General features: G+C 39.0%; 1 protein-coding gene across 8 annotated transcripts in view; it reads left to right on the top strand.

The window, feature by feature from the left end:
* The window catches only part of Iftap (intraflagellar transport associated protein), a 119,503-nt gene that overhangs the window by 9,893 nt on the left and 83,068 nt on the right, over positions 1-26,542 (top strand). For 5 of the 8 annotated variants that reach the window (XM_063283301.1, XM_063283305.1, XM_063283299.1 and 2 more), the window contains exons 1-2: positions 3,138-3,454; positions 12,508-12,662. The exons of 1 other annotated variant lie outside the window; for it this stretch is intronic. In XM_063283301.1, the coding sequence (XP_063139371.1) occupies positions 3,441-3,454; positions 12,508-12,662 (169 nt within the window). In that variant the 5' untranslated portion in view covers positions 3,138-3,440. 8 annotated transcript variants of the gene reach the window in all.

Below are 26,542 nucleotides of genomic sequence, written 5' to 3'. Positions count from 1 at the left end.
TCTTTAGGAAGGCCCCAGGTGTGTGTCCGTTGGAGCTGCCGTTGTGATATCTCCTGTCATGGGAAGCACTTACTCAACCCACATATTTTAAACGGTGTGCAGCCTTAGAGCACCTGTGCTGTTTTCTTCCTCTTTTCCACAAAATGTTACATTTGTCAAGGAAAGTGGGTAGTGGTTAAGATTTACCTACTTCTAAGACTGGGGTCTGGAAGACAGTGTATCTCTCTTTAGGAACTGTGGTCCACAGTAATCCCAAATCCTTTCCTCCTCCTCCCACATGCTTCTTTTAATATTCGTCCTAGAGGATAGGGGTGCCTAGGGGCTATGGGTCCAGATGCTTACCCTCTCAGCTCTGGGTGTTAAGGAAGCCTTCTCTGGCTTTCATGTGTGCATAGGCATGTCACTAGAAGTTTGCAACTTGAAGTGTGGTGCATTCTATGATGCTGGAATTGTCCACTTTTATCTCATTCTGATAAGAACAGTGAAGGCTGCAGGTTCTTTTCTGCTCCATAACCCATGGTTTGTTTTATATTTCTGCTCTTCTTTGTTCCCTTTTTATTTCCCTGGGTGTATTTACAGGTCTAGAGATGTATAGATCTATAGATTTATTGGTCTCTAGAGTGTACATATGTACTCATTCCCTATGTGTATTGAATTTAAATGAACTGGGTTGTAGTTGGAGGCACGATTACAGTCATCCAACATTAGTTCTGTTATTTTTTGTTTGGTTGCCTCCTGGGAGACAATCATACATCAGTCAAGAATTCTAAGTGGAAGGAAGGAGGCTTTCAGCTGTACTCTATGGCTAGAAGGCAGCCAATTGTTTTCACTCTTGTTTAGTTTTCTGATCTGAATGCATCATCACGTTTCATTTTCCCTCTCATACAGAAGTTGATGACCACTCTCTTGCTTTTAGATTATAATTACACCACTCCTCACTTCTCTTTCCTCCCTCTAAACCTGCTCATCCACCCCATCCACTCTCCCTCAGATTCATGGCCTCTTTTGTTTAATCACTAGTTCCATTCTTTCTTTTTTTATTTTGTTCCTGCTTGGTTCTTTGTCTTCATGATCATAAGCATCTCGTGATCATTTACAACACGAGAACTATTCATGACAGCCCATCAGTGGCAGCAGTTGACAAAAGTCCAGGTGAACTTGCTTGCACATATTTTTTCGTGTTCATTCATTTGTACTAGAGTTAACTCTGAGAATCCAGAATTCTTGACAACAAAACAAAAAACAAAAACAAAAACTTAATAACAAGTGTCTATGTTTGACTGTTCTTATATAGGTATGTATATGTGATTTCAGTCCCTACACAGGTCAGAGGAGAGTATTGGATCTCCTGGGATTGGAGTTACAGGTAGTTATGAGCTGCCTGCCTCATATATGGGGATTGAACTCAGATCCTCTGGAAGAGCAGTAAGTGCTCTTAGCTCTTGAGCAACCCCTCTAGCCCCAAGAATCTGAGTTTTTCCTCTGTTCTTGGTATGGGATAAAGGACATTGAAAACTTAAGAGAAAGTGCAGAGTTGCTTCAGGTCAGCCCTGGAGGCTATCCCTTCACCTGGTCTTTTCTATGTAGGAACCAGCCATTATAACATGATTCCAGTCCACTCCAGTCTCTTGGAGACTAGACTGCTTATGCAAATATGAAAGGCCAGCCACCCTATAAAGTACCAAGATTGTAAGAGCACCAGTGGAAGGGGAAGCCCTTGGTCCTGCTAAGACTGAATCCCCAGTGAACGTGATTGTTGGGGAGAGGGCGGTAATGGGGGTAGGATGGGGAGGGGAACAACCATAAAGAAGGGGAGGGGAAGGGGTTAGGGGGATGTTGGCCCGGAAACCAGGAAAGGGAATAACATTCGAAATGTAAATAAGAAATACTCAAGTTAATAAAAAAAAAAAGTACCAAGATTGTTTCCTTAGGCAAAGTAAATTACATTGCTGCTGTGTTCTCTTCTCAGACCTGTAACATGCAGGTGGGCTCTGAGAAACCTGGTTTCCTCAAGACCTCCTCAGACATTTATTATTCTTTTCAAGTTGCAGTGGGATACATGGCAGGTTTAAAAAAAACAAAACAAAACAGTTTGCCGACACATGACTCTCTGTGTAGTTAAGAGATCAGACAGTGCACTAAGAAGAAAAAATAGTTCATAGGGGCATGTATCTTAATGCTTACAACTCTCATCTCGGACACTTGGTTTTGTTTGGGTGAGTTCATTACCCAAGGATCTGAAGATAGACACCTAAGATGTGCTAAGTCGGTGGTGATGATATCGCACTCCACATTTCATTGTAGTATATACATTTTAGTGCACACAACACTGCTTATATGATTGCTGGCTTTATTACTTGATAATACAACAGGACTTCTGGGAGGTGATGGGAGTTTCCTCCCATCTCTTGGACAGAGGGTAAGGAGAGAAACCAGTTTCTAATCACTTGGTTTCCAAGTGACATTACTCAGATCAGAGCAGTTAGTATTCTGTTTCTTTTCCAAGGCTTAGATGGCACAAGTGTTGTTTATGATTTACCCATAGCTATTTATATGTCTTTACTTACCATTATGTTCTATGCTTTTCATGTTGTGCTCAAAGCATAAAACAAAACCAAGCCCCCCACACCCACCACCAAAAAAAAAATGAAAAAAGAAAGAATCTCGTTCATTCTAGGCAAGCCTTTCTTTCTCTTTTTTCTTTTAGAAAAATATTTCATGATAAAAGCACACTAGCGAGTGGGTGGTAGATGAAAAGCATTCTTCTGTCTAGAAAACCACTGGCATTTGCATAAACCACCAGACTGTCTGGGAAGGGTGATCTGCTTTGTCAGTCTCGGGAGACCTTTAACATTAGGTTCCTAGTTCTTCTCTAGGTAAATACAGGTCTAAAGTGAATGACCGGTGCTCCTTAGATTCTTCAACTTTGACTGTTTGTGAACGTCTTTAAAAAGCCAATAAATGCCTGGATTGTCACACACACAGAAACGACATGAGAGGTCTCAAAGGATTTTTGCCTCTGAGCTGTGTATAGCCTGTTCATTATTTGCCTTTGGTAGCATTGAGCTATATTGAGGGTAAATATGCAAAGTATACCAATTAGAGCGTTGGAAAGGAGCCCTGAGGGAATGTCTATAACTGTACTTTTTAAAAAACATAACTGTGAGAGGACATTTGCAGCAGCAGGAATAGCCTGGCCATCGTGATGTACTGTGTAGACCAGCTGAATGCTTTGAGGAAGAGACTGTTGTGTTGTGCTGTGCTCCAGTTCTGGAACAGTAGAGAGCTGTGGAGATTCCTGTGTTTCCACACATGTCCTACTGATGTGAAATAGGAGAAAGAGCCACGGACGAGGTTCTTTGTTGGCATTCCTTCTCTGTCAGCTGCAAGGGTACTCTGATAAGCTGCGCATTGCTGGAGGCTGGCGTCGCTACAGGTGAATGAGTCGTAAATTGTAAGTGATGGCTTTTCAGGTATTCATTTTTTGAGGTGCATGTAGCTTGAGGTTGATACCTAAACTACTGTTTTCATTTGGTCCTCTAGCATCGTGCTTCATGTGGGACAGGGATGCACAAAGTAGTATCTTGTGGGTAGCATCGGTGCATTCAAAGTCAGAGTGGTCTCAGTCATAGGCTGGGTTTCCCAAGGCACACATTCATTTCATCTTCAGGGCCATCTTATGAGCTTCATGGCTCCGTAAAACTCATGGGGCCATCTGCGTCTCAGAATATTTTGGATTTTAGTAAGGTAGGTAGTACAAATGCCATGCATTGCCCAGACCTCCAGTTGGCCTGTACCCCATTTACAAACCCATTAAGGGACATGTGGGCAGTCACGCTGGGTGGAAGAAATAACAACTGCGAATGCTCTCGTGTCAACTCAGGTCAGGTTTGTCAGAAAAAGATCTTGAGCAGCATAAGAAAACACTCCACCCCACTTAGCATGCGATCTTTAGAACTGAGGTTTAGGAGACAAGGCTGAGCCATCACAGCACCTTTTCTAGACAAGAGGAAGCAGGTTCAGAGATGTCAAGTAGCTTGGCAGAGTGTGGTATACAAGAAGAGCTGGGCTGTGACTGTGGAGCTTTCTGAAACAACAGGCTGGACTTCTACTTCTTGATCCTCAGAATGTCATGGATTACTTTTTATTGGATATTTTTTATTTGCATTTCAAATGTTATTCCCTTTCCCTGTTTCCAGGACATAAGCCCCCTATTTCACCCTGTTACCCTCTTCTATAAGGGTGTTCAGCTCACCAACCACCCCCGTTCCTGACCGCCCCCCCATTCCCCTACACTGGGGGGTTTTCAGCCATGGCAGGACCAAGGGCTTCTCCTTCCATTGGTGCCCCAAAAGGCCATCCTCTGCTACATATGCAGCTGGAGCCATGGGTCAGTACATGTATAGTCTTTGGGTAGTGGTTTAATCCCTGGGAGCCATGGTTGGTTGCCATTGTTGTTCTTATGGGGTTGCAAGCCGCTTCAGCTCTTTCAAACCTTTATCCAATTTCTCCAACAGGGACCCCATTCTCAGTTCAGTGGTTTGCTGTTAGCATTCGCCTCTGTATATGACATTATGACATGCTCTGGCTGTTCCTCTCAGGAGACAGCTATAACAGGTGCCTGTCAGCATGCACTTCTTAGCTTCATCAATCTTACCTAGTTTTGGTGGAGATATATATATATATATATATATATATATATATATATATATATATATATATATATATATATATATATATATATATATATACTGTATACCCATGTGGGTCAGGTTCTGAATGGCCCTTCCTTCAGTCCCTGCTTCAAATTTTGCCTCCATATCCCCTCTTATGAATATTTTTGTTCCTCCTTGTAAGAAGGAGTGAAGCATTCACACTTTGGTCTTGAGCTTCATGTGGTTTGTGGATTGTATCTTGGGTAATTCGAACTTTTGGGCTAATATCCACTTAATCAGTGAGTGCATATCATGTGTGTTTTTCTGTGATTGGGTTACCTCACTCAGGATGATATTTTCTAGTTCAATCCATTTGCCTAGGAATTTCATGAAGTCATTGTTTTTGATAGCTGAGTAGTATTCCATTGTGTAGATGTACCACATTTTCTGTATCCATTCCTCTGTTGAAGGGCATCTGGGTTCTTTCCAGCTTCTGACTAATATAAATAAGGCTGCTATGAACATAGTGGAGCATGTGTCTTTGTTGTATGTTGGGGCATCTTTTGGGTATATGCCCAGGAGTGGTATGGCTGAGTCCTCGGTTATTGCAATGTCCAGTTTTCTGAGGAACCTCCATACTGATTTCCCAAGTGGTTGTATCAGTTTGCAATCCCACCAACAATGGAGGAGTGTTCCTCTTTCTCCACATCCTTGCCAGCATCTGCTGTCGCCGGAGTTTTTGATCTTAGCCATTCTGACTGGTATTAGGTCGAATTTCAGGGTTGTTTTGATTTGTATTTCCCTGATGACTAAGGATGTTGAACATTTCTTTAGGTGTTTCTCAGCCGTTAGATATTCCTCAGCTGAGAATTCTTTGTTTAGCTCTGAACCCCATTTTTAATAGGGTTATTTGTCTCCCTGTGGTCTAACTTCTTGAGCTCTTTGTAAATTTTTGATATTAGCCCTTTATCAGATGTAGGATTGGTAAAGATTTTTTTTTGAGTATTTTTGGATCCATATTCATAAGGGAAATTGGTCTGAAGTTCTCTTTCCTTGTTGAGTCTTTGTGTGGTTTAGGTATAAGAGTAATTGTGGCTTCATAGAAGGAATTCGGTAGTGCTCCATCAGTTTCAATTTCATGGAATAGTTTGGATCGTATTGGTATGAGGTCTTCTATGAAGGTCTGATAGAATTCTGCACTAAACCCGTCTGGACCTGGGCTCTTTTTGGTTGGGAGACTTTCAATAACTGCTTCTATTTCTTTAGGAATTATGGGATTGTTTAGATGGTTTATTTGTTCCTGATTTAACTTTGGTACCTGGTATTTGTCTAGAAAATTGTCCATTTCCTCCAGATTTTCCAGTTTTGTTGAATATAGGCTTTTGTTGTAGGACCTGATAATTTTAAAAATTTCCTTATATTCTGTTGTTATATCTCCCTTTTCATTTCTGATTTTGTTAATTTGGATAAGCTTTCTGTGCCATCTGGTTAGTCTGGCTAAGGGTTTACCTATCTTGTTGATTTTTCTCAAAGAACCAGGTCCTGGTTTTGTTGATTCTTTGTATAGTCCTTTTTGTTTCTACTTGGTTGATTTCCACCCTGAATTTGATTATTTCTTGCTGTCTATTTCTCTTGGGTGTATTTGCTTCTTTTTGTTCTATAGCTTTTAGGTATGCTGTCAAGCTGCTATTGTATGTGCTGTCTTGTTTCTTTTTGGATGCACTCAGAGCTATGAGTTTTCCTCTTAGAACTGCTTTCATTGTGTCCCATAAGTTTGGGTATGTTGTACCTTTATTTTCATTAAATTCTAAAACATCTTTAATTTCTTTCTTTTTTTCTTTGACCATGTTATTATCGAGTATAGTGTTGTTCAGCTTCCATGTGTATGTGGATTTTTCTGTCGTTTTTGTTGTTATTGAAAACCAGCCTTAGTCCATGGTGAGCTATAGGATGCATGGGGTTATTTCAATCTTTTGACGAGGCCTGGTTTTGGACCAATTAAATGGTCAATTTTGGAGAAGGTGCCATTAGGTGCTGAGAAGAAGGTATATTCTTTTGTTTTAGGATGAAATGTTCTATATCTGTTAAATCCATTTGGTTCATAACTTCTGTTAGTTTCACTGTGTTTCTGTTTAATTTCTGTTTCCTTGATCTGTCCATTGATGAGAGTGGGGTGTTGAAATCTCCTACTATTATTGTGTGAAGTGCAATGTGTGCTTTGAGCTTTAGTAAGGTTTCTTTTATGAATGTAGGTGTCCTTGTATTTGGAGCAGAGATATTTAGGATTGAGAGTTCATCTGGGTGGGTTTTTTCTTTGATGAATATGCAGTGTCCTTACTTATCTTTTTTGATGATGTTTGGTTGAAAGTTGATTTTATTTGATATTAGAATGGGTACTCCAGCTTGTTTCTTCAGACCATTTGCTTGGAAAGTTGTTTTCTAGCCTTTTACTTTCAGGTAGTGTTTGACTTTGTCTCTGAGGTATGTTTCCTGTATGCAGCAAAATGCTGGGTCCTCTTAACATATGCAGCCTGTTAGTCTATGTCTTTTTATTGGGGAATTGAGTCCATTGATGTGAAGAGATATTGAGGAATTCTGATTATTTCTTTTTATTTTTGTTGTTTGAGGTAGAATTAGGTTTATGTGTGTCTCTTCTTTTGGTTTTGTAGCAAGGAGATTACTTTCTTGCTTTTTCTAGGGTGTAGTTTCCTTCCTTGTGTTGGAGTTTTCCATCTATTATCCTTTGTAGGGCTGTAGAAAGATATTGTGTAAATTTGGTTTCATCATAGAATATCTTGTTTTCTCCATCTATGTTAATTGAAAGTTTTGCTGGATATAGTAGCCCAGGCTGGCATTTATGTTCTCTTAGGGTCTGTATGACATCTGCCCAGGATCTTCTGATTTTCATAGTCTGTGTTGAGAAGTCTGGTGTAATTCTTATAGGTCTGCCTTTATATGTTACTTGACCTTTTTACCTTGCTGCTTTTAATATTTTTCTTTGTTTTGTGTGTTTGGTGTTTTGACTTATTATGTGACAGGAGGAATTTCTTTTCTGGTCCAATCTTTTTGGAGTACTGTAGGCTTCTTATATGATTATGGTCACCTCTTTCTTTAGGTTAGGGAAATTTTCTTCTATAATTTTGTTGTAGATATTTACTGGCCCTTTAAGTTGAGAGTCTTCACTCTCTTTTATACCTATTATCCTCATGTTTGATCTTTTCCTTGTGTCCTGTATTTCCTGGATGTAGGATCATTCAGGATGTAGGATGTAGCAAAAGGCTAGGACCTTTTGCATTTTGCATTATCTTTGACATTTGTGTTGATGTTTTCTATGGTATCTTCTGCTCCTGAGATTCTCTCTTCTATCTCTTGTATTCTGTTGGTGATATTTGCACCTATGACTCCTGATCTCTTTCCTAGGTTTTCTATCTCCAGGGTTGTCTCCCTTTGTGCTTTCATTATTGTTTCTATATCCATTTTAAAATCCTGGATGGTTTTGTTCAATTCCTTCACCTGTTTGGTTGTGTTTTCCTGTAGTTCTTTAAGGGATTTTTGTGTTTCCTCTTTAAGGGCTTTTACTTGTGTATCTGTGTTGTCCTGTATTCCTTTTAAAGGAGTATTTATGTCCTTCTTAAAGTCCTCTATCATCATCATGTGAAGTGATTTTAAATCCAATTCTTGCTTTTCTGGTGAATTTGGATATCCATTATTTGCTTTGGTAGGAGAACTGGGCTATGATGATGCCAAGTAGTCTTGGTTTCTGTTGCTTAGCTTCCTGTGCTTGCCTCTCGCCATCAGGTTGTCTCTGGTGTTAGTTTGTCTTGTTGTGTCAGACAGTGGCTTGACATTCCTGTAGGCCTGTGTGTCAGCACTCCTGTAGACCTGTTTTCTTTCAGCCAGATCTGGTAACAAATTGCTGCTCCTGGGTTTGTGTGGCTTGAAGCCTCCAGGCATGTTGCTTGGTGCAGAAGAATTGGTCTTACATCTGCTCTCAGGTTTGTAGTTGTTCTTGGCTATTGACTTTCAGCTCTTGGTGTAGGCAGAAATGGAAAGGGTCGTGCCCCTGACTGCTCCTAGTTCCTTGTGCTCAGAGGGCACAAATGGCACTAGACAGTTTCCTCTTGGGTCAAGAATATAGGCAGAAAGTAGTTTTCTCCTCTGAGTTCTCAGGATTGTTGCTACTTCTGAGGGTCCAGCTCTCTCCCCTACGGGATTTGGGTGCAGGGAGCTGTGGGACTGTTTCAGTTCAGTTCAGGGTGCAGGCAGAAACCAGCAGTCTCCTATATTCTTGTATCTAGAGGCCATTATGCAGGTTTCTCTTGGGCCAGGAATGTGAGCAGAAGTGGTCATGGATCTTGTTATGTTAAAAAAAAAACCCTATTCTTTCCTTAAAGAAATTAAATATGCTTATAAGGAATAGCATATATTTCCTATCTTTATAAAAATGTCTATTATCATAAACATTATAGGGAAAGATTTAGAAAATATATTTGCCCGATTCCTGGAAGAAATTATGAGTGGAACTGGTGGGTTCAGAGGATGGTTAAGAACATCTTTAATGTTTTTTCTCTTATATATTCTTGTGTGGTTTGTATTTTAAAAGATTGTTTACTTTTATAGTAGAAATAGATTTAAAAAGGAAAGTGGGTGAAAAAAGTTAATAGGTAACAGATTTTTATTCTCTTTTAAAATGAAAGATAGTAACTCTTAAAAGATTGATTTTTATTGTTTTTAAGTGTGTGTGTGTGTGTGTGTGTGTGTGTGTGTGTGTGTGTGTGTGTGTGTAGGCCAGAAGCATCAGATGCCCCTGGAGTTGGATATGTGTACATTCTGTTGTGGTACTGGAGATGAAACTGTGGTCCTCTGTAAGAATAACATGTGAACTATGGAGGTTTCTCCCTAGCTCCATTTTTATTCTTGTTTCAGAAAAAAATAAAGAAGCTTGGTGCTGTCTTTTCTTGCCATATAGTATGGAAGCCCCATAACCCCTTTTTATTATCCTACATGTATTACTGTGGTGGTGTTTACTCTTCCTCTTAATGTAGATAGTCAAGTTTCCCAAAGCTTTATCAAGTAATATTTCATACAGAGTAAATAGAATTCTGTCAGGAGCCATCATAGGAGAAGCTAATAACTAGCAGACAATCTTCCTGAGATGAGTCTGCCTTGAATTAAAATCCATGATGGATTTTTTTCTGATAGGCACGGCCCTGGAGAAATTCATTTTAGGCAAGATTCCTGCTATTAATATGCTTTCCCTGTTATTATTAAATATATAAAATTACTAGGTATTAGCCCACCCTTTTGAGCAGATCTCTGCAGAAGTACAAAGATGTACTATCTTGTAGTCATGCTATATAGACAAATGCACAATAATTCTATAGAATTCCTGATTTGACTCAAATAATTTTAGGAAGAACGTTTTTAGAGAGGGTTTTTGTTGCTAGAATGATGTAAAAAAGTTAGAATCAAGAATAGTATGTGACCACTCCTCAGAATAGTAAGTAAAGAGTGCATAATAAGAAATACAATGAGCTTTCATAATGACACTAAAAAGAGAAAAAGACTTGGGACAATTCTGTGTTCAAGGAAAAACATTTAGGTCCAAGGATAAAGTCACAGGTGTGTACTGTGATAAGTCAAGGCCATGCAAAAGCTGTTGCTTTGAACTTTTAATGAGTATATTATAATGAAACACTGCTTTGAACTTAATATCAACATCCTTCTGTAACTCTCATTTTATCTCTGTGGTAATTTTCTAAGAACTTTTTGTCTAGGAGGTATAAAAAGACCAGAGAAAAGAAATAAAGTTGGTTGAATGGTTCGGCTTGGGGAGCTTTCATCATCCACTCACCCATCCATTCAGATGTATATTTCTGTTTATATGTTTCTGTGTAGGTATATGTGTATGTATGTAAGCATGCATAAGTACTTGTGGAGTTGATTGTAACAGATGGTCAGGCCCTGCCAAAGTGTAGATGTATGAATGTTTGAATGCATACATGCCTATGCATATTTGCCTGTACAAAACATCTTAATTCTTTTCCTTTCCTTCCTCTGATTAACCAGTTAGGCCAGCAAAGGTCTTTTGGATCCCTGGGCAGAAAAAGGAATATTAGCAATAAATCCTTTCTCTTAATTCCCTACTGCTAAACAGTATGTGTTAATTGCCAGATATTAGCATTTATTAAAGCACAAGTAATAAAGAGTTAAGTTTTTAATGAAGCACAGAACAGTTAGAAAGAGTTAAGTTCCCCTAGCACTTATTTAAGCATAAAGGGTTAAATACAGCATAAAGTTATAATGTTTAATAAAGCACAGAGTTAAAGAGAAAAGAAGCTAACATTTTTAACAATAGAATAAGCAAGAAAGGTTTTAGAATCTTTTAGAAGTTATCAGCAAACATTCAGTATAGTTAGAGAGCTAGAGGGCCAGAGACATCATTCTTTAAAGCAACATCTGATGCTGAGTTTTCAAGGCTGGGCAGGATCCCAGCACAATTCAATCAGATATGATATCAGGAGTGAAGACTAAGTTCAAACTGCAAAGAATGAGGCAGTTATCAATGAAGTATGTGCGAAGAGGCCAGTGGTGTTGTGAACATCATGTTCAGTTGAATAGGATGGGTAGAGTACTTAGAATGTGAGAATTAGTTCATACCGAGACCATGTCTGAGTCTCAGCTCTAGTTCTGGATGCCATATTGTAAACACATATAGGTGATGTGTATCAAATCTTTCCAAGCCTATTGATTGGGGGCTTGATAGGGTTCTTGGGACTCCCTTATCCAAGGACAGGTGAAGTCATTGACCAAGTTCAGTAGATTTTGTCAAGTCTAGTGGCATTTGACCATCATTCCTATTCAGATGAGCATCTTTAGTGCAGCATTAGGCTAAAAGGTCTACAACATATCCTTAAGTCTCAAGTATTTGGGATGCAAGGATGAGAAGATGTGCTCAGTCTTTCATGACTGTGAACATAGAAGCAGATGAAGAATTTTGTATGATTCTTACTAGCGAGTGTGCTAATACAGCACATGGTGGCATGAGAAATGACAGGCAACTCTTCCCATGATGGTGAGAGGTATGAGTGTGGTGACTTAGAAAACCACAACTCTGAACTGAGTTTTGGAAAAGAAGTATGTCCCAAGAAATCGAACGAGAAGACTGAGATGGTTCAGTTTGACTTTGCTCAAGTACCTGAAAGGATGTCAGGTACTAGAGGGATTAAAATTGTTCAATCATTCTCACTGTCTCAGGGGACATTTGCGGTAGGCTAGGGAGACAGATTCAGGCTCACTTCTAGGTGTTTTTAGTAGTGTACCAGTGGCTTCACTGGAATGTCAGAATTTGCAGACCTGGGTGTGCCAAGATACAGGAAGGGCCAATTCTTGCTAACCAAGTACTGGTGCGGTTACAGTAGATGGAGGGCTTGAATGTAGGGTTTGGAAGGTACATTTAGCTCTGTGAACTTGCCTAGGTTGTGGAAGCTAACACTGAAGCACTCATTGTTGGCCCTTTCTCCATACCAGCTCCATTGCCTTTCCCACTGCATGGGGTGGTGGTGGTTAATAGGCATCCTTTGAGATTCTCCTCACATTGAAAGAATTTTAGTTCCCAGTCAAATTACATGACATTATTCTTGTATCTTAATCATATAATGAGAAAGGTGAAATCCAAACTGAGGTACAGTTATCAGTTCAGCAGCACAAACTGCTGCTCTTCCCTCTTCTGCTGGAGTTCGCTACTCCAGCAGCTATCTCTACCTGTCTTTCTGCCCTGAATTTATCCACCACCTCCCATAGTTGCTGAGGCTGCCTTACTCTCTAGTTTCTGCTTTTCTTTGTCTTGTAGAGTGGCCTTGTCAATTGGAATGCCTGCTCAAATACCGAGGAGACCAGAGATAATGAGTGAAGATCAGTTAATGAAAGAAGTCTTGGATAAGTTTGTCAACTGTCATGAGCAAACCTATGAAGAATTTCTGAGCACTTTTACTCATCTTTCAAAAGGTAAATTATTGAAGTAGAGTTTTTACAGCAACAGATAAATAACTTTTTAAGTCTATGCCCTTGGTATATTTTCAGAAGACTCATGAACATTCATTGAACTCTTTAAAGCACATAACTCTTACTAGAGAATTGTGACTAATAGGTATAAACACCTATGCCTTTATCTATTCAAGAGTCATGTTGCAGAGTCACAGACATTTGATAATTACTGATGAGCAGAGGAATTATTTAGCTATTCACTTCATTTATTTTTTTAGAAATGTAAATGAAGAACACAGATTATTAGAAGCACATTTAAAACTAAACACTCTACATGACTGGGTTTTGGCTTGATCATTTACCAGCTATTTGACTCTAGTAGGAGTAATTACCAGAAAGTGGGTCTAATCATGGCACCTCACTCAAAGGGTGTTAAAGACTCAGGATACACTGTGTATAAATGAGCATAGTGGCTACACATTGTGTGTGGTTGCTGTTGCTATGAGATGGGGATACTGGTGATGATAATGGTGCCGAGGTTGCTGTAGACAGGAAACATCCCTTTTATTCTGGGGCGATATAACCTAAAGCCTAAAGTCTAAAGTCAAAGTGTGTGTTTCATTATGTGCTTGCTCATTCTATGTAGAGTTGGTTTTTAATTGAACCAACATTTAAATGCTTAGTGATTTTATGAAAATATTTATTCTATTTATTTTAGGCCACATGAAAAGATTTGGTGTCTGTGATTTCCCTCACAGTGTTAGCTAGAGCTCAAAGCCCCTGCCTTGGAGTGCCTTAGTTCCGTCTGAAAGTGTGTGTGTGTGTGTGCCTGTTCACTCCTGTGCACTGGAGTTGTGTCCAGTTTAGGTCTGTTTTCAGCTGTTTGACTTGCCTTCAACGTTGGCCCTTTCTGGCTTATTTTGGATCCATGTGACATCACCGAGTCTCCACCCACTTGCACTTTAGATTCCTTTGAAGGTTGTTTGGACACTTGTTTCAGAGCCCCCTCTGAAGCTCGGCTGGGGCCAAAGGCCAGCATTTTGTGAAAGCTCCTCTGGTGGTTCTAATGGGTATCCAGAGTTGAGAATAGGAAGTTTTGTATCTGGAAGGCCACAGACTTTATAGTAAGCCTGATCTGATTTAAGTCGTGACTTATATTCTAAATAATTGAAAGGTAAAGTAATTCTACTAAAAAGAAGGGAAGTGGATCTTGACTTGTTTGTTTGATTATTCAAATACAGGTTGAACAATCCTAATTTGAAAATTTGAAACCTGAGATTCTTCGAAATTCATGATTCCATAGGAGGAAAAGTCTACATCTGATCTCATGTGTTGTTATACTAAAATATTCATGAACTGAAGATACTGTATGAGATTACCTTCATACTAAAGTATATAAATCATAAATGAATTTAAGTTTTAACTAGGGTCCTTTTCCCCTCCCAATATCATTACATATATATTTCAGTCTGAAAAAGTCCAAAATGTGAACCCTTTCAGTGGAGAGAGGCTGAACCATGTAGATGTCCAAGGCCGAGTTACTGCTGAAGGCCATGTCCATTTGTAAGGCCTGTGCTGCTGCCTGAGGCTGTGTTGATGTCTGTGATCTGGGCTGCTGCCAGGAGGCCATGTCTGAGTCTGAGATCCTGCTGCTCTGGGACCTTGTTAGTATGCAGAGACCATGCTGAAGTCCATGGCATGTGCACTGATACCAGAGGTCATGTGGAAGTCCATGAGCTATGCTCCTGCTGACTATAAAAGACATGGAAACTTTTTCTGCAGTGGTACTGATGACTGCAGCCTCCCCTCCTCCCCCAACACACACAAAGTAAACTGGACAGGAAGCCATTGAAGAGAACTCTTAAAAATGGATGCTGAAAAATGCTGAAGTAGCTCCACACAGTAGACAGCCACTGGTATGGGTGGGAATTTGTAAGGACTCACTTTTTTTGAAGAGGCTGCCACCAGGAGTTTACTCATGCTTCAGAGACTAGATGGACAACATAAATTGAACTCTTTTTATTTTATTTTATTTATTTATTTTTTGTAGGGAGGCCACAGGAGTTTGTGGGACAGACATGGGAGAATTGGAAAGTAAATCAGATCAGGGAGCATTATGTGAGATTCCCAAATAACCAATACTGTATGTCAGAAATACTGCCAATCCTGACAGCATTGGAATCTCAATGTAATACTGAATTATATATAACCAACGAATAGTATCAGTATATTTTGTTTATACTTAAACAAAACATGTGGTCTGTGAGTTTTATTTTATTTATACTTAAGTAGAGTGGAGAATTTAGAAATATTGCTTAATTTGGAAACAGTATGAATGAATTATTCTGATATGACATGCAGAGCATATCTGAACGACCTTTAGTCTGCCAACCTGGCTTACATCATCTTTTTGTTAATAGACGTGGGTTCAGGAAGTTGCTTGTTTTCATTGAGCCTAGTGATTTAGTTCTTGCTTTCTGGACCCAAACATGGCCATATGAGTGGCTGGCACGAGATGGCCCAAATAAAGACTGAAATGGAAGAATTAGTGAATTTTGATTCTATATAACTTTGGATATTGTGTAGCTGATTTTATTTTTGTACCATGAAATTGTAAAACCTTAGTGTTAGCAGGTCCTTTGTCTCATTCATCCTCAGTTCTGATTTGGTCACTGTATGCCGAGAAAGAAACTGCCTCAGAGGCGGCGCCTTTCTTTAGAGGTCAGCATGGGGCCCCAAATTGGGCTGAAATAAATGAGGATGGGAGCCACATAAACTGCAGCTTCGAGTGAACTGGCCGCTTCTTCCTTTGAAAATATCCTTAGGCGCTGGTTCACATTATAAAGCAGTGACCTGAAAAATTCCTCTTAAAGCACAAAGAGTTGTATGTACAAAAATATGTCTTAAGTCAGGAACTGTCCTCCCCGTCCCCTTGAAACCTTTAAATGCCTTCTGAAGGAATGAGCAGTATTTAGGGACATGGCTCAGAACTGAGTCATAGTGTGGATAGTTGCTCCACGCCAACGTGCTAAGAAATTAGGTTGTTTTCTCAAAGTTTCCATTTCCCTACCTTGTTTCTACTCTTTTTATTTGGCTCCATGTGTTTGGTTCTTTTGCACGACTCTTTCGGCAGATTTCCTCAGTTGGTTCAAGTTCTAAGTCCATTACCATGTCTACTGGTTGACTATTCTATTTATGTCTGTAATAGTTATATACCAGAATGCTTATGGGATTTCTTTTCTTTAGAGGAATATTAAGAGGGTCAGTAATCCCATTACACTTATTTTCTTGAAAAAATTAAACTATAGGTTTTTTTGAGAGAAATCCACATTACTGCTTCAGACCCCTGGAAAGCAGCTGGGAATTGTTAATATCACACATTATTCTCAATACATTACACTGAAGTTGATTATATTTTGGAGTTTTTTTAACTTTGGATTTTTTTAAAAAGATTTATTTATTTTCTGTATGTGAGTACACTGTACCTGTCTCAGACACACCAGAAGAGGGCATTGGATCACATTACAGAGGTTGTGAACCACCATGTGGTTGCTGGAAATTGAACTCAGGCCCTCTGGAACAGCAGTCAGTGCTTTTAACCACTGAGCCATCTCTCCAGCCCCTCAACAATGAATTTTAAAACCATGGTACATATTTGATTGTAAATACAATGTTTTATCAAAGTGCTTAGAGATATTTATTACTAGTTTGAAACAGTTATAATTGAATTCTCAGTAGTGTCTTCAGTTCAAGAGGACAGATTAAGTTGGGATATATGTGTTCAAAAATCATTGTTTTTTCACTTGATAAAATAAAGGGAGTTTTACTTTTCCCTTTATTGGTAGAGACAGTAATGTTGTTGACACTGTGGCTAAAGATAAGTACTAAGCTTCACTCCTCTGTATCTCTTTGTGTACATAATTTAAGAACTTTTTAGAGTAGCTAGGTGGAAGAGGCTTTTTTTTTTCTGTCAATTTCTATCATTTTTAAAAGTTTTGAAAACGTGACTTTTTGTTTTGTTTTTTGTTTTTTTTAATAAATACTCATTCATTGAGTCATTCGGTTATTCTTTAAATATTTCCCTTTAGTGTAGGTACTGATTTAGGTACTGAGAACTCAAAATAACTAGGATCTGCTTTGTGTTCTCAAGTGCTCATAGTCCAGTGAGGGATGAAAAAACAAGCAGGAAACAATGCTGCTATGCACACCATCTGTGCAGACATACTGCTCGTGTGGAGAGCTCATGCAGTCCTGGGAGAGTGCATAGGAAGCATGCATGCTATCCATCAGAAAGGACGAGCTAAGTTTGCTACCGATGGAGCTAAGGCCTTCTGTCCTAACTCATCAGGTGAACACAGAAAGGTTTCACACATAAAAGCAGAAGCTGGGAGAGGTTGAAACGTATCTGTTGACATTGGTCCATTGGGGTCATGGTTTTGTTGGTTTTAATCTGTCTGTCTATCATTATCTATCTATCTATCTATCTATCTATCTATCTATCTATCTATCTATCTATTTATCTATCATCTATCTATTTATCTATCTTCTATCTATCTATCTATCTATCTATCTATCTATCTATCTATCTATCATCTATCTATCAATCATCTATCTATCTATCTATCTATCTATCTATCTATCTATCTATCATCTATCTATATCCTTTTATAAAGTTAGTGCCTCTAAGCAACAGACCTTCTAGATAAAGCTGTGGCCTTGTTTTAGTATGGTTTAGAATAGCTTCTGAACTGCTGAAAGTACAAAGTAATTTCTTTTGACTTTCTTCCATACTAAAGATAGCACATGATCTTATTTTATAGAGCCGCCACATTGGTGCTATCACACAGACTGTGTAGTTAAGAAGGCAGTGGCTTAGAAATTGTCACTGAGTCTTTCCAGCTACGTCTTATTGGGATAGCTGGAGCAGTATGGTTGGGGTGTGGCTTATTCTTCATGGGTTCATATGGTGAAGACTTGGTCCCCAGTTTGGTGGTATTGAGGTTGGTGGAACTTTTAAGGGATGGGGCCTAGTGGGAGGTAATTAGACTGATGGGGATTGTCTTGTGGAGAGAGTGCTTTCAGATTAACATGGGTGATCATAAAGAACAACACAGTCTCTCACTGGTTCTTGGCTTTTATCTTGACTTGGGTTCTCACCCCTGTCGTGTTTTTACGATATGGCAACATCTGCTATGAGGCTCCTACCAGGTCACTGACATCACCCTCGACAGATGCTGGTACTGTTTTCTTGGATTTTCAAAGTGATAAGCTACTGATTTTTATAAAATACCCAGTCCATGGCATTTTAATATAGCAATAGAAATTGGACTAGCACAGAGCATTACAGTAATTACTAATTCTCAGTTTCTGGTTTTTACACGTACCTGTACATGCATGCATGTGAGCCTACAACTATTATTCTGATTTTGTGCTTTAGGTAAAATTATTAACTTCACCAGGAAAGTTTTCTATATTTCCTACCATTCAAAATGGTGATGTTTATTGAATCAGGAACTTATATAGCCAGGGCTGGCTTTAAACTCAGGGTAGACAGCCAACTGTGACTTTGAACTTCTGATCTTCCTGCCTCCTTCTCCTGGGTGCTGGAATTTGAGGTGTGCGTCACCAGGATATTGAAGTGAATCTACTGTGATTTTTGTGAATAGCAACTCTTAAGTTAGTCGGTATTAATTTTCTTATTTATTTCTTAAAATACCCAGAGGTCAGCTTCTCAAGGGACTCTTTTTGCTCCACCTCCTTTAACCTGTTTTATTTTTATTAAGTGGAAATCAAAGAATATTTTAGATCTTGATAGAAACTTTTACTTGTCATTTCTCTGAGTTTTTTTTTATTTCATTGGCTTTTTATTTTCATTTTATTTTTCTTGTTAGTGTATTTTCAGGAAAAATCATTCCTGCCAGCTCAAGCTCCCTTTCTCTCTCATACTTGTTATTGGAAAGAAATTCCACAGTTCATGGAACATTGATTGTTCAGGACCAGTGGTGGTGTTCTGGCCTTAAAATTTCAAAACAGAAGACTCAATCTGTTGTCTTCATTCACATGTGGTTGATTGAGAAGCTATGTAATTCCCTCTGGATCAAACACTTCAGGGATGTGTGGTGGTCATGTGGTTTGTGCTTACATGGCCTGTTCAGCACAATGGCTACTGGCCACAGGTGACCATTGTTACTTGAACTGTGGCTGGTATGACTGAGAATCTGGGTCTCAATAGTTATTTACTTTTAATTAATTTAAATATAAATGTGATAATTCATACTTAGCAATTTATTAGGATAAAAGTTTAAATGTGCTTGGGACAAATTGGTTATGTGAATCATTTTAAGGCAAATATTTGGAAATCAAAGCAAAAACGTATTTCTAATGAAAATGTGGCTTCTGATTTGTAATATGCTACAAATGTAAAGTATAAAGTGGATTTTGAAGAATATAATTTTGAATAGACTATATTTTTATATTGCCTATGTTTGATATGGCAGTAATATTAAGACGTTATGCTGAAAAAAGATTAAATAAAATATGAATGTCATCTTCAGTTTTTATTTTTTATCTTTTTTTCAGAAATGACTATTTGAAAATTTAAAATCATGTACCGTCTTGTATTTCTGCTGAATTTCTGTATTTAAGATGTGGCCAGCTCTCAGAACTACCTTTATGAAAGTGTTATGGCGATGCTTTATGAAAATATATGCTGCAAGGTTTATTCTGGGTCTAGGAAGTGAGTCTACTAAATCTAAGCCTACTTTGTTTAGGGAAAATCAAAAGAAATTACTTTGTACTTTCAGCAGTTCAGAAGCTATTCTAAACCATACTAAAACAAGGCCACAGCTTTATCTAGAAGGTCTGTTGCTTAGAGTCACTAATTGTATAAAAGCATATAGATAGATGATAGATAGATAGATAGATAGATGATAGATAGATAATAGATAGATAGATAGATAGATAGATAGATAGATAGATAGATAGATAGATAAGCCTACTTTATTTAGGAACACTTCAACCTCCCTTCGGGCCTACCTACCAGAGGTAGGGGAAAAAGAAGGTTTATAGGAAAGCAGGGTTGTGAACCTGTTTAGAAATAGTTCTTTGGGGGTAATTCCACTCTTTGTTGTCAGAATACAAGCAGTCCAGTCCAATAGCAAATACCACACAGGAATCAGGAGCAATGGCTCCATCCAGCAGAAACTCTAAGGCTCTGCTGAATTGTCATGAGTCAGCAGAGGCAGCATGAATCAGCCTGAATACTAGGAGTCCTTTGATGCAGTTCTCTCTACAAAGTCAAGCAAAGACCAGCAACGTGTTTCAAGGCGTAGCAATGCGAGAGCATCCTTTCACTGTCTGCGGGGTTCTATTTATACTCTTTCCAAACACCATGTGCCCTCTCAAACATCTGCTTCAGTAGAGTATTCTCTCATGGCTAGTTCAGAAAAACATCCTTTCATAAGACAGCTTCCAGAAAATCTTCACGTGACACAACTGAGTTTCCAAAGAAACCAGGAATTTCTACTTCAGTCCCTAAAGTTGAGGGATTTTTCTCTTTATAGGATTCTGTAGGTGATTCTGAAGCAACACTGAGCCCCACTGACTGAGGCCCACTGGCCTATGCTACAGAACAGAGGCTCCTGTTGCAGTCATAGGGCTGTGCATACTAAGCTCCCAAGGTCACTTAGGTTTCTGTTTAATTTATGGAGCTGGAAGAAACAGCCCAGAGCTCTCTAGTTTGGATTCATTTATTGATATGTTCACTCATCATTGTCTCAAGACTTTTAGTCTCACAATAATATGACCATTTCTTTTTATGGTTCAGGGATCAGAAAGTCATTGTACATTGGAAATCTGCTTGGTGTCAACAGTGTGAGTTTGTGAGAAAAGCAAGCTCACATTACTGGCATCCTTTGACAGTTAATGGTTACTAGGTACTAAACACAGCATGTTACATGATCATCTTCATTAATCTTACATTAGCCTAGTGAAGTTTTTAAAGACTATTTTAATTTTTATGATTCTGGTTTACAGATGAACAAATTGTAACTGGCCATTATGGACAGGACTATGTAACCCATAAAATTGTTATGTTGAAAAGCCTTAACCATGCTGTGGAGTAGATGTGAGATTAGGGCCTTTAAAGAAATAATTAAGTTTAATGAGTCTAGAATATGTCTTCAATCTACTATGATTTTGGGAGTAGGGGGTGGAGAAGAGATGTGTACACTGGAATGACACAGCGAAGAGGTAGCCTTGGAACAGTTGAGGACTGTCTTCATAAGACACCAAACCTTGACCTAGGATGTCTGGCCTCCAAGACTGTAGGCGCTTCTGCTATTTAACCTATCAAGCCTTTGGTTATTTTGTTGTAGCTTCTTAGGCCAGCTTGCCATAGGCCATGTGACACGTTGGTGGTAGAATTGTACTGTCTGCCTATTGCCCAGAATGACTTCAAAGCCCACACTCTGAAGATGTTTCCTCCCTTTCTGACAGTGCTAGATGGTTTTATGTAGGTCTGGGAGGCACTGATGTGGATATGAGCCAGCAGAACATAAGTATTTTACCTTTTCTTGAAAACAGGCCCTGGGAGCTCTGGCTTCTGGTGGGTTTCACATGCTATTGCTCCTCTTCACTCTAGCGCCAGCAGTGATGTCTTGTAGAGTGGAATGAGGGTATGCTGAGGGAATATCTGTTGAATGGATGGAATAAACAGAAAACAAGAGGCAACTGATAGCAGATAGGTGGTTCCTCAGACCCCACCCTGAGGAATAACTGCATGCATCATGGTGTCCCAGGTTTGCATTGACAAATACAGTGACTGGGAGCCCCAGTATAGCTTACAGGGAAGCAAGCAGACATAGAGATTCATAAAAAGTAGTTAAGAGATGTTGCTGATGATTCGGAAAAGAGGGCAAAGCAGGAGGAAGCCCCTAGAGTCAGGGAGACTGGCCTCGAGGCTGAGCAGAGATGTTAGCTTGGCTGTTGGAGGGGAAAGGGCACTTGAGGTGTTGCAAGGCATGACAGGCAGCACTGAGGAGCAGTGACTAACAGGATAGGGAGATGAAAAGAGTTAAAGGGAAGTCAAGAGCACTTTGCCTAGGACATGGTAGGCCCGCAGAGGCCAAGTTACTTGTTCAAAGCCACATGCTTCTCATCTGAGGAGTCTTTTATTATTTGTTTCCATACTGAGCGTCTGTTCTTTCAGAAGCTTAGACTCTTGTGCTGGGATTTGGTTTACACGTCTGGACTGATAAATTTTGACTGTCAGTTCAGCCAAAGGAATATTACTACTCATACTTGACAACTTCTAAAAAATGTAATTAAAAATGAAACTGGAGACAGCACATAAAACAACATGTTTCTAAAGCTGACATATTTTGGTCCCCAAAGCTATTTTGAATTTGAACGTTAGGAATGAATCTTTAAACTTTCACGAGTGGGGTTGGGTACAAAGAGAGGCTTTTCCCAGTCTGAAGAATGAATTTTAAATCTGCTGTAGAAAAATACCACAGAGAAAAATGTAGCAAGCAGCCAGCCCTCTCACCCATTTCCAAGCAGGAGAGGAATTTCAGGAGAGCAGAAAAACAGCTTTCTTTCATAAAAGAAAACACAGCAAGAAAAATAATCCTCACTGTGTAGCCCTTCGCAGTTATTTTCTGTCGAGTATTAGACAGAAACCCGAGGGCTTAACGTTGTTTTGATCCTCTTGCAGCTGGCACACTGCCTGCTGGAGGAAGTTGGAAACGGACTGAGCGGCTTCGAGCTTCCAGGTGGCTGAGGCACCACGGCCACTGTGCAGTTGCTGTCAGTCATTTAATTCCCTCCTGAGTATTGAATGGTGTTTTAGTTCACGGCCCGTTCGGAGTGTCTTTCTATTTCCTTTTTCTTTTTTCTTCCTTTTATCTGTTAGCCACATTAAGCAGAAGAAAAAGTTAAAAAAAAAAAAGTCAGGCCACCCAGGAAGCTCTTTTGCAAATGTGTTTAACAGCAAAGAGCACAATCAAGAAATAACACAGCAAATAGCGAGACTAACTTAACCTTATGGGAAAGTTGACAAGGCATTACATGACGACTTCCCAATCAGACTAATCAGACAGTTAAGGAGAAATCCTCATTAATATGCCATTCTTAAAAAGGGAACAGAGAAGCAGTGTTATTTTAAGACCTTTCTCTAAAAATTTTAAAAAATAATTATGTGTATGAATACTTAGTTGCATGTATGTCTGTGTGCCATGAACATGTCTGATGGCCTTGAAGGTCAGAAGAAGGTATTTGGTCCCTTGGAGCTGGAGTTATGGCCAATTGTTTGCAGCCATGTGAGTGTTAGGAACTGAACCCAGGCCTCCTGCAAAAACATCAAGTGTTCTTAAGTGCTGAACCATCTCTACAGTCCAGTGAGGTTTTGCTTGGTGTGCCTTTTAGTATCCTTGCAGAAAAGGACAAAACAAACGACATTTTCTAGGGATCCTGTGAGTAGCCTTCTATATGTGACCTCTTCACAGTAGTCTCACACACTACATCCAACAGCAAAGGAGGCAAAAATGACTGGAGGACAGGGAACCACCTCACACAGAGCCCGTGGAAGAATCGTCTGACATTCGCTGTTCTCGCTTGTTTTTCTCTTTGGGGGAACATCTGCAAACTGTAATTAAGCGGTTTCCATTTGTTTCCCAGCTTCTTTCATTGTCACTAAATCACTACACTTAGGGAACAAATTGACAAATTATGAAACACAGAAACTGCTGGTTCAGTTGCAGAAGGAAATTTCCCTTCTCAAATTATGACAGATTTCAAGCTGATGGAGCCATTTTATTATAGGTATATTAGCATAAATCTTTAGCAGAGGTCTTTACAATTCATATTCACTTCAAATGGGAATATTTGGTCCATAGATAATCATTAGTTTTTTTTTATGTGTGTTGTGTCTTCTTCAATTTAGATGTAATTGGTTACAGAAAGAAGATATTTAAGTGTGTATAGCAATTTGAATTATGATCATTAGATTTATTTTCAGCAACATTATTAATGCACACTGTGGTATTACAATGATGTTGTTTCTTGGTATGCTTCTTAGAGAAAGAAGTAAGAGGAACTTTTTTTTAAAAGAACATTGGTTTGGCTATAATTAAAAGAATCTTGTTTTCAATTCTATATAATTTTAATTTTATATTTATATGTAGCATATTTCATGTGCATGTATAAATTAAAGAATTGAATAAGCATGTGGGATTTTAAACTTTTATAAAATCTAGAAAATTACTAATAGTGAGATGAACTAATTCAAGCTTTAGCAGATTTATATAATATTACATAGGTGCACGATTGTTTGGTATTTATTTCCTTGAAGGTGAGGTGTTATTTTTACTCGTTTTTGGCAAGTGCGTTGTTACCTGAAGGGAAAAGGTAAATTGCTCCGCAGGAAGCTGCGTCTTCATGAGACTGTGTGTTGATTCAGTTGAATAAGCATGGATTCAAATCAGAGTGGTTTCGGCAGTGTTCGTTCAGCCATGAAACAATAATATTTTTTTTTGAAATGGTTGGCTAAGCCCAAAGGGATGCAGACAGGAAACTTTGTGTTAACCATCTTTGTGTCTTTCTTATATGAAAACCACAGCTCTCTAGTATGTGATTTTTTTTGTGTGTGTGTGTGTGTGTCTTTTTTTTTTTTTTTTCCTGTTTGATTTGTTCCTGTGAGGCAGATTTAAGTGATGGCAGCCAGCTTGCTTGTTTGCAGCCCATTGCCCACTTGGCATAGGAAGGAATCCTCATCCTGTTTTTCTCGTGAGCTTTTCTAGACTTAGTCTGATTTTTGAATTGGGTTTTGTGGTCTTAGGAGCCACTGATAGACAAGAAAGACTGCAAGCGGTCACCTAAGTCTAGGCCCTGGGTTTAGGCTCTCATTATAGTGCCAGTTCAGTTCCTGGTAATTTTGGCGGTAGTTCAGAATCATGGGCTATTCTACTTGGTAGGACAGCATGTGAAAGCATTCTTTTGAGAGCTGAGCTGTATGCATTGAGCTAGAATGGGGATGCAGAAGTGAGTCTGTGCACTAGAAGAGCTCATCAATTGCCATGTTGCTATTTATTGCTGTCTGCTTATGAAAGATGGTATGAATTTCAGATGCTTTTGATGAATGAGGATAGCTATTCATGCTTGTCACTTATAGACTGTGCAGTTAGTGCTCATTGGTGAGGCCATATTAACTACTCTTTGCACAGTGCTGACAGAGTTATATTCAGAATATTGGTTTTGATTCTGGGGCCTTACGTTTTGATTTAGTGAATGTTTTATGGGTGAAGAAAAAAAAACAAGCTGGGTGTAGCATGCATCCCTTTAATCCTAGCACTCAGAAGGCAAAGGCAGGTGGATCTCTGTGAGTTTGAGGCCAGCCTGTTCTACAGAGTGAGTTCCAGGACAGCCAGGACTACATAGTGAGACTTGAATGCCCCCTCCCCCAAATAAAAAGAGAAAAAAGCATTAAGAATGATTAGAATAGTGAAGACTTTTTTCTTTTACTGCAAGTTTTTTTAAATGTTCTAAATATTCTAAAGTACCCTATAAAAATGAGAGAATTTGCAACACTCACATAATTTAAAAGCAAAGATGCTTTTATTGTTAGATTATTAAATGTATGCAGAAGATGGTCTATGAAAGACTTATTTGTGAAGAAGAGAAAGCTAATCCCTGAAGTGCCCTCTGACTTGAATGAGTTGAAGGAAATGTTCAAGTTGGTAGACGACAGGTATGACGTCAGAGCCCGAGGCTGTTCCACGCACAGCAGACAGTGCTGGCCTTCGGTTTCTTTGGTTGTAGGCAGGGCCAGTGTAGGAAAGGGCATGATTCCATCTCTGCATTAGAAGACCTAGGAACTGGTCCAAGCTTTCACTTCACTTTCTAAGACCACAACCCTGGCATTTACTCTTTAAACTCACAAAGCAGGAATAATTCTGCTTGTTCGGTGTGGCTCATCCACCTGGGGTTAAAAGAGCAACATCAAAGTTAAATGTTAAAACCTTGGAGTGCTGTATCAGTCAGTTTCAGCTCTACTTCTTGAGTAGTTAAATCAACTCCGTGCAGTAGATACTGTATAGGGTGTGTGGTACAGATATAGAAGTCAGCCAATGGTCCTGTGCTGGCCTCTGCTGGATGGACTAAATACTAGTGTTCACATAACCATAACATTCTACCTCAGGAAACCTTGACATGGGAATTCTACCTTATATTTCCACAAATATCTCATAGGAGGTACTTATTAAAATGCATATTTCAAGATTCTTTAAATTCTGATTGACTAGCCTCATTGTATAACCCAGGGACCCTGACTTTCAGAATAGTTTTAAAAATATGCCTTAAATGAAGTGGAGGTGTGTATATATGTGTATGTGTTTATGATTGTGTGTACATTCGTGTGCATATATGTATGTGTAAGGGAGTGGGTAAAGGGAAATACATGATTTTTTTTTAATTGTGCTTATTTTGGTACGAATTGAATTTTATAAGAGTAAATTTATAACTTTTATAAAGTTTTGGCATAGTAAAACAAGGAAACAATAATTTGTTTTGCTTTATATGCTTATATATATCTTTGTTTAATATTACTATTTCATATTGCTTTAAAGACAGGAAGGATGTAGTGAATTATGGGAATAGTTTCACTGTGAACTTGCTGATCTCTGATAAAGAGACTAAGGTAGAACAGCCTACAGAGTTTTAGAGTGGCCTTTGGTTTGGTCACACATACATTCTGTCTCAAGTCTTAGGGCTGTTAGTGCCCCTGCCCATGGCCCAAACTACTACACCACAGGAAAATTTACTTGCCACACAGTTTGGAGAACTGTATCCTTTGTGAGCATTTGCCATTAGCAAGACAATGGGAAGCTCAGGCTGTAGAGCATCTT

Source organism: Rattus norvegicus, chromosome 3 (genome assembly GCF_036323735.1).
Source record: "Rattus norvegicus strain BN/NHsdMcwi chromosome 3, GRCr8, whole genome shotgun sequence".
NCBI lineage: Eukaryota > Metazoa > Chordata > Mammalia > Rodentia > Muridae > Rattus > Rattus norvegicus.
This window is presented reverse-complemented; position numbering and strand designations above follow the sequence as displayed.